The sequence below is a fragment of the Lygodium microphyllum genome, unplaced genomic scaffold (genome assembly GCF_053477565.2).
Source record: "Lygodium microphyllum isolate KBCC unplaced genomic scaffold, Lygodium_microphyllum_v1.1.10 scaffold_86, whole genome shotgun sequence".
NCBI lineage: Eukaryota > Viridiplantae > Streptophyta > Polypodiopsida > Schizaeales > Lygodiaceae > Lygodium > Lygodium microphyllum.
In genome coordinates this window covers 237,405-246,133 of record NW_028229569.1, presented here as the reverse complement: position 1 = coordinate 246,133, position 8,729 = coordinate 237,405, and the positions used below count along the sequence as shown (strand labels likewise).

Below are 8,729 nucleotides of genomic sequence, written 5' to 3'. Positions count from 1 at the left end.
GTGGTGTTGGCACATTGCCTTTGTTTACCGACCGACTTTCGAGCTCCTTTTCACAGGCCCTACATGTTCCGGATTTGGGTCTTCCCCTCCTCTCAGTTTATGGCCTTACGAGGCTTGGCACACGAGTGATCTTCACCGAGCATGCCGTTGTTATTGAGGATTCTTTTACAAGAGCTGTCTTATCTACAGGTTGGCAGGAGAGCGGCCTTTACAGGCTCCATTCCCCTTCTTTGATGCAGGGTCCTCCGAGGCAGTCTATTGCTACACCTGTTCCCGCTTGTGCACCTTCTATTCCACAAGTTCCTTCCCATCCCCCACCCTCTCCTCCGGTGGTTCCCTCGTACCTCCCATCCCTTTCAGAGGGGGACGATCTCGGTGATGCGGCTGTGGATTCCCTAGCCCCTAGTGTTTTAGAGGGGGCTTTCCAGGATCGTGAGGAGCTCCTTCAGCAGCAGTCTACATTGACGGACTTCATCGACATTGGCATTCCTCTTGCCACCCCAGGATCTATTTCTTCTTCGGCCTTCGGCCATATCCAGGATCTGAGAGGGGGTGTTAGCAGTCATGTTTGTCATGCCTTGTCATCTCCTGCCTGTGAGCTCTGACATGTCTACCATGTGTTATGATGGGGGAGGCTAGTCACTCTCGACTGGCTGTCTTAGGTTGTGTATTTCTTTTTGGCCTCTTTTAGTGGGCAGCCACTGGCTGCCCGGCCACTTTTTGGTCACTGTTGTGGGGCTCCCATTTTAGGGCACTTTTAGGGTTTGTGCCCATTTTAGGGTTTGCGCCCATTTTAGGGTTAGGGTTAGGGTTTATGCGTTGCCTATTTATTGGCAGCCCCCCTCCCCACTTGATCACTTGTCTTCTTGCAGATTCCAACACTCCTCCCCCGTGGTGGTGTTGCCATCATCATCAGCCTGATCTGGTGCCCTCATTGACACTGTGGGCTGCGTGCACGGACTGATCAGTCTCCTTCCGCCTTCCCGTTTGTATTCAACATTCATTTCAGTCAGTGCAGATTTCTCTTCCTTATTTTCTGCCTTCTCTCTCTCTCTCCTTCCGTGTTCGTATTCCCTCTTCTGCAGCGCACTCTCACAAAGTCAACATTGGTCAGCCATTACACCTCAGGGATGAAGATGCTTACCCTATCTTTTTCTATGCCAACTTCTATTTATTTGAATTCAACAACATATCTAGAGATATAATTTGGTGTATTCTTCACTCGTTTGTCATTGTACTTTTGAGCCAACTTTAAATGTATCCCTTTCAACACATATTGTGGGCTTCAATCTTCATCACTTAGCATGGATCTATTACAACATTTTGTTTGGGTCGCCTCCATTTTGTGCAAATCATTTTGTCATCTGATTTGAGAGCTTCTCTACACCTAGAGTAGCATAACATGTGATTATTGCCTTCAAAATAGATGTGTTGCATCAAATTCTTGAATATCTTAGTCAAGTGAAAGGATTAGATGGCACACTATTGCCCCATCATGTTGTGCTAGAGTCATTCATACAAGTGCATAATGGATGGATTAGACAACTAATTGATTGGGCATGTCAATGGAAGTGGATGTAGAGGACTTGAAGAACATAAAGATTCATAACATGGGAGGTAATATGAAAGGATATGCACCTATATTGGGACATGAAGTGAATTTGATGCATGGACCAATAAAAATTTCCCCTTTTTTCATGCCACCATTGGAAGAAGGAAAAAGATCACAAGTAGTATTGAGGTCTATGTAGTTACAAATTGAACTTGGGTGAATATAGAACATAGTTTGAGAGGTAAGAGTTTGTGTTCTTGCATATACAAATTTCCTCAAGTTTCTAATACTAAGAGAATTGCAAGAAAACCAAGCATCATGGCTCTCACAAATGGAAGCATTGAGGTTTAGGGGACTATATTTCAAGCAAATGGAATGATGGATGAATGAATTCAACCATACAATTGTTGCCTTATGGACCAATGGAATGCACAGTGCTTTTCTTTTGCAATGTGATTTTACGATGATGATATTATGTGGCACCCATATGGTTAGACTAGCCTTGAGTTGCCCTTAAGCCTTAAACTAAAGTCCTCGTCGTATTGCTATTGCAATGACCTTGTGTAGATGACAGATCTTTCGTTAAGTATAATTGTTTTAGGATGGAATTCCATGAAGCGACTGATAATCCATTTAGTGATGACCAATTGGTCTTCTCACTGTCAAGCATTTTTTTGAAAACTAAAAACCCCTAGTCAAACTGCAGTTAGGTTTGATTTTTGCTAGCTTAGTTGTTTGCGTGACTGATTGTTTTGCCGTTTCTTAGTTGGATTTTTTGTGTTTGTCTAGCTTATGATTTGTTTTTGTCATCTTGTTTGATTTTTGGAGTGTGGAAACTTGATAGCCTTGGTCAAGTTTGGTATTTTATTGGACAAGTTGAGCTGCCATACATTGTGGAACATGTATGTTTTCTTATCGAGACTCTTGCACATCACGGGGATTATGGGTTCACAAGCACTTCACGTTACACTTGTTGATTACACTACACTCGGGGATTGTCTCTTATTATTATCAAATACTTCCATGCCATGGATTGACTTTGATACACATTTTGCACCATCGTTGAGCACTAGCATGACATAAGGTCTGATGCAGCTATATGCAGTAAATCTTAGTTGCACATGCACTTGAGAGAGCACCTTCATTGAGCACGCATTGTTTCATGTACACACGCTATGTTTATCACTAAGTTAGGAATCTTTGGTTGAGTGGGAAAGGTGGTTGGGTGAGTTTGAGGGTCGTGAAGAACGCTGCCAATTGTGGGATGGATTGTTTCTTGATCAACATCTTGAGGCCCATAAGTTTTTTGAGCGATAGTGAGATTTTGGGTGGGTGGGGTGGAGTATGATATTTCTCCTTGTGCTAAGTGTTGAGAGGTGAGGATAAGGATCTTAAATAAACAAGAAACCGTGTTTGCATTTTGCATGACACACGAGCACATGTAGATAGGTTAGGCACAATTTCTTCAGTGCATCCATATTTTTGTGTAAAGCATCGATTGATTGGTTGCATATCATGGATCCGACATTGCACATTTATCAAATCATGTATGGTTGAGCACGATGTACATTTTTTCTTAGCATATTCTTGTCAGGACACATTGCTTGCATGAACAAAGCGTGGTACATATGAAGGAAATATTAGTAATTGAAGACGTGAGGGGGTGTGAAGACAAATTGAAGAAATTCTACAGCATTGTTCACATAGACTTTCTTGAATACATCATTAATAAAGGGATTGATGTTGTTTCTCCTAGCAAGTCATGGCAAATTTTTAATGGTGAAAAAAGGGGGATCAAGTGATATGGATTGCAAGTGATGAATGTGGAATGGGACATGTTTTAGAGATCCATACTAGTCTTTAGCTTATTGGCCTTGGATATTATCAAGATATCACAAGGAACCACGACATTTGCCTTCATTGTATGGACTAGTGCACGTGACAATATGGTGGAGTTTATACTCAGAATGCACTAGCTTTAGGCAAAAAAACTTAGATGACATGGTAGCTATTAAAGAGTATGAGGACCTTTATGAAGATGTCAATGCAAGCTATTTTCAAGCCCCTTTGGAATTGGAAAAATAGAGAGGCAATGGCTTAAGGCTAAGTTATGAGCAAGAGCAAGGGTACAATGGAATGGAGGGAGAGGATGCTTATACCACCAACTATTGGCTTGGATAAGGAGATCGATTCAATTTGGAGTCAAAACGAGATTGGATGTGATTAGAGTTAGTCAAAATGCCTGAGGTGCAGCCAATGAAACATATAGGTTTACGTAATTTGGGAAATGAGAGTGACAATTTGATGCAGATTGGCAAAAAAGAGAAGACATCGAATTGCAGGGAGTAATGGGGCTACCATTGATGATGGACAATAATGGGGCATTCAACATATTTTGATGACGAGACGGCTTATTGAGGATCATGGTGGAAATGAAAGCTTCAAAGCATTAGATGAAATAAAGAAGATGGAGGCCTGTGAGCGATGTCGGTGGCGTATTTGATGGATCACAAGCAAAATGACCATAAAAGAAACGCAATGTGATGGCATAATTGTGGGTAGGTAACAACATTTTGAAGGCATTGAGATTGAGATGGCGATGTTGATGGTGATAGGAAGACAACGTTCGAAATGCAAGGATGTTGATATTTTTAGAAAGATGTTTGTTTTAATGCTTAGTTTTTTAAAAGCCTTATGGCTCACGCTTGATTGGAAGCCTTAAAGGCTTTTAATTTTGGGCTTAAATTTTGAGTTTTTTAAAGCCTTTGAGAAAGGTAAGGCTTAAAAAGTCTTAGGCTTTTTGGAAAAGCAACAATCCAAAAACACAACGTATGAGTGGATGAAAAACTATATAAGGAGGAGAAGTGAGAAGAGCCTTACCTTGCCCTACTCCTTCTAAGCTTCTTGTATCTTGTGAGAGGAGATTGGAGGGTCGCACATGTGCAAGTGGAGACTTAAAATGCTATTTGTGAAGATTTGGAACCTCGTTGTTGAAGTGTCGAGTGTCGGCTCAAGGTTATTTTAAGGTATGGAAATTTCGTGCAATTGGTTTTCTCTTTGAAGTTTGTGTTTTCAAACATTGTAAGGCGTGTGTGATGCTCTACCCGGATTGAGTTCTTTGTTGTTTTTGAGCTACGGGAAGCATTGTGTGTTGTTTGGTTTCATGTGTGGTTCTCATGGAGTTTGTTGAAACATTTAAAATTTTTGTGTTGTGTTGTATATCTGACGAAGTCAATAATCCTAATCAGCACTCCTTAACGTCTCGTTATCGGGTTGTGGGAGAGGCTTGTCTCGATCATCACTCGCATAACAATGCCATTGCTTTTGCGCATAGGCCCACGACCAAGATGATGGGCGGCCGCGACGCAAGGGGTCGTGCCCATCAAATGTGTCAATGGGCTTTGATCTCTCTCCCTCTCTTTTGCCTTCTCCATTTTGGCTGCCATCTCAAATTTACAAAAGCCCAGTCGTTTAAGTCAGTTCCTCTCGTCCTCACGGGAGGATGCCACTTGCAATTAGCCTTTTCTTGACACGAAGCAGCAGCAGCGGCAGCAGAGGCGCCATGGGATCCTGTACTGCAGACTAGGCCGCCATAAGCGTCGGTTGGGATAGCTGGTGGATGTCTCGCACCAGAGGCTTTGACACCCTCCATCTTCAACACAAGGTTTGCCCGCCCCCTCCGCTCTTTTTCTAAATTGTTTTAAAATTTTTTGGGGGGTTTTCATTTTTTTCTTTCTGCTTTTAGTTCTCCAGAATGTCGTAACTCGTCCTTGCCCTGCGTCTCTATTGAGCAATTTCGACAGACCCAGCTGAAAATTTCAAGTTTCAGCATCAAGTTAGTAGCACAATCCTTAGTATAGCATGTCGATTACCTAACTGTCTTGCGTGTGTCTGCTTGTTCATGGACGAGAAGATACAATTCTTAGAATAGCACGTATATTATCTACTGTGTCTGGTTGTTCGCACCTCATCATCTGGATATGCCTGTACAGTTGCACAATTCACCAGAATGCAAATGCTACTGTCCCTTTCAGAACAAACAGGTTACACCCAGGATGATCTTACCCTTGGCACTGTTCCTATGAAATCCAGGCATACAACAGTAACAGCTTGAGGGAGATGTATTCAGATCGAATTGCTTCCAGTGGGACAGGCACCAATAGAAAACGGTCGGTCAAAGACAGGCTTGGGGTTATACAAAATAAAGACGAGTTTTCACAACAGGATCAGAACAAACGGTACAGTTTCATTTCTCTGAATGCACAATTCTCAACATATCTAATACTTTGCCTGTGTATGTCTATGTTCTTATTGCACATGATGTTTACGGAGTGATTGATCAGGGATGCACGAGTTTGATTGCAAAAGTAGTGGCCTATTTGATTTGTTCTGACTTATGCAATTGCTATGTATTAATGAGCGAGTTTTGTTAGAATTCGTAGATTTGGGAAACCTATTGAATTAAGTAGGATTTTGAGGCAAACAGATGGCCATCAAACATAAAAGACAGATTGACCATGTGAGAAAAAGTAATTTACCTAGATGATACAAGCTGCATACAATCATGATGATATGAGTTGCACGGAATATATCACAAAGAGGCCTATGCTGTTATCCTGAGCCTGCAGGCTGGGCTGATGACGTATGCCTGCAAGCAGCAAGCATGTTATTTTGGAAGCAATAAGAGAAGTGGTTACAGGCTGATGGTGGAGAGAATACTGATGAGCTTCTTTGTAGGCCCTGATGGAGGGATGACCTGAATTTATGGACAACCTTCACATTATTGTACATAAGCTGTTTGGCAGAAAGCATTGCATAACGCATGTGTGCAAAGTTCCTGAATTAAACTCTAAAACACTGGTTGGACAGAGTGGAACAACGCGGATGGGTTTGCTTATGGTTCTTACCTTCTTGTATACTAATGTGCAGGTACATCTTTTCTCAACTTTTGTCAGATATGAATGTATGCATATGTTCGATCCAAAGTAGCAATGCAGACAAGATGGGGTGCCCACCATTTGGAGCTTGATCATGATCAGATGTGGCACAAACAATGCAAGGAACTCTTCCCTGGAGTGTATTCTTTTCTACCATGACTGGTAGAAGTAACACAACCTTTTCAACTGAGTGAAAATGGTTGGTGTGTTTAGGTTCCACCGATATGCAGATGGCAGGCACAAGATGCTGGCAGCAGATGATCATAAAGACCTAGCATGTTTTACTTTGTTGAGTAGTTGTCATGATCAAGCCTGTGTTCAATGGAGAACATTTAAACAAGTTGTTTTCATTCAACAAAAAAGGAGATCACTGAAAGCAACTGTCCAGCCGATATGTCTACTTGTGCCATGGACTTGGATGGTCCTTTGCTGGGTGGAGCCAATGCTTGTGGTGGAGGTTTGTGAAAGTAGGACAACACAACTGTGAGCATGTGGTTGAAGGAGCGCACGTTGGAGTGTTTGTGGCTGAGTGAGACCAAGTGAAGATTGATGCGAACTGATCAAGGGAGTGTCTTGGATTTGGTAGGGATGTGTTTTGTGGATTTAGAGTATGGGAAATGAGTTGCAGATTTGGAACCTAGTGGCTTATAGTTGATATTGGAACCAACTCTTGTTGATTGGAGTTAGACAATTCCAAGATTTTCATCTCTTCTCTACAATACTAGTACAATGAAGTTTTCCTCCAACCATTTAGGCTTTGCAACACATATGGCAATGGAGATGACATGCATGGAGGCAGTATAACTTTTGCTATTTCTTTTCAACAAAGCCAAACAAGTTCTTCTTGATTGATTCTCTGCTAGCTCCAAGAAGAGGGTTCCATCTTGAGGAGGTGCACAAACATTGATTGACCTCATGCATTTGGTGGTTCTAGATTGGTAGACGAAGTTGTAGTGCTATGGGTACTAGCATTGGTCAAAGGGCAGCTTGTTGAGCCAAAAAATGCATTACAAACTAATTAGCTCTTAATTACAGCCCTGAAACTTGACTGAACTTTCCTAAAGAGTGTCTATGTCCCATAAGCTAAACCCTAATTTGGGAGGATCCACATCTATAAATAGGAGGTTGCCCTTCCACTTAGCCTATTTCAATCATTCATTGCAAGTTCTCCTCTAGTTGGCGCCTACTTCTCCATCGTTGTCTACACCCCTCCATGGTCGATACCTTAATTTGTGGTGGTGACCAGCCTCCCATCAGCTCCTAGCGAACAGTCTTCGGCCTCATGACATTGCATTTGTTGCAGATGTTAGCTTTCCAGCCTGTCCACATTGTTTCCAGCCATTGCCATCAAGAAGAGAGTCTCCAGATCTTTGCATTTCAATGCTGCCAGCTCATCTGTAGCCTGCATTTGCAGTCTATAGCAGTCGCCTACTCCTCCAGGGGCAGCTGACAGCTTCATTTTGTAGCCAGCTTCTGTTGCCTTCATCCTCCTAACTCTTCCTAGCTTGCTTCCCATTGTTCTGAGCTGCCATTGTCATGTTCAGCGTGATCAAGACTCCCAAATTTGCGTTTCAAGCTGCTGATCACATTCCAGGGCTGCCTGCTGTGTTTCAAGTCATATAGAGTACAACACACTTTTCAACTCATCCCTTTGATTCATTCATCTTATGTGTTCATTGTCTCTTAGTTAGTTTTCACCTTTCATTTCTATTATCACATTGTGTTAGGAGGATGTGAAATTTTATTGCTTTGCTTAGCATTTGATTAAAAGTTAATCAAATGTGCTAAAGTGACTTGTCATGGTGCGGGACCGAAGACGCCAAAGTATCAATTGATGCTAAAGGCAAAAGTTGTAGTAAGTTATGTTTGACAAGTGCTAGGTGGTGTATAGTGCTAGATTTTGGCCTAGTCCGATTTATTGACCACTAATGTTAGTGGTAACATTAGAGACTAGGCATTAATTAATTAATTAATGTTGGCCTAAGAGCTAATGATTGCTTAGGAATACTTGGAAGCCCAATTGCCCTAGCCAATTTAATTATTGGCTAATGAAATTATTTGTTTGGACACTAGAATAATAATTAAATTAGTTATTAGAATTAATATTTTAAAAATTAATTTAATTAGTTGAATAATGCTGAAAAATGGGATTAGAAGGCTGTTACTTGGCAAAACTTACTCATGCAAGTGAAAAACACTTTAGGATTTGGTGGATATCTATTTCAACCATTGTGAGAGAG

General features: G+C 41.6%; 1 protein-coding gene across 3 annotated transcripts in view; it reads left to right on the top strand.

Annotated features, from left to right (window-relative positions):
- The first annotated feature begins 4,980 nt into the window (after positions 1-4,980).
- LOC148008680 (uncharacterized) overlaps positions 4,981-8,729 on the top strand; it is a 119,877-nt gene continuing 116,128 nt past the window's right edge. Inside the window, exons 1-3 of one of the 3 annotated variants that reach the window (XM_087674086.1) lie at positions 4,981-5,216; positions 5,298-5,387; positions 5,645-5,790. In XM_087674086.1, the coding sequence (XP_087530212.1) occupies positions 5,672-5,790 (119 nt within the window). In that variant the 5' untranslated portion in view covers positions 4,981-5,216; positions 5,298-5,387; positions 5,645-5,671. The remainder of the gene's footprint in view (positions 5,217-5,297; positions 5,388-5,644; positions 5,791-8,729) is intronic. The other 2 variants (XM_087674085.1, XM_087674084.1) reach the window with 2 other exon arrangements.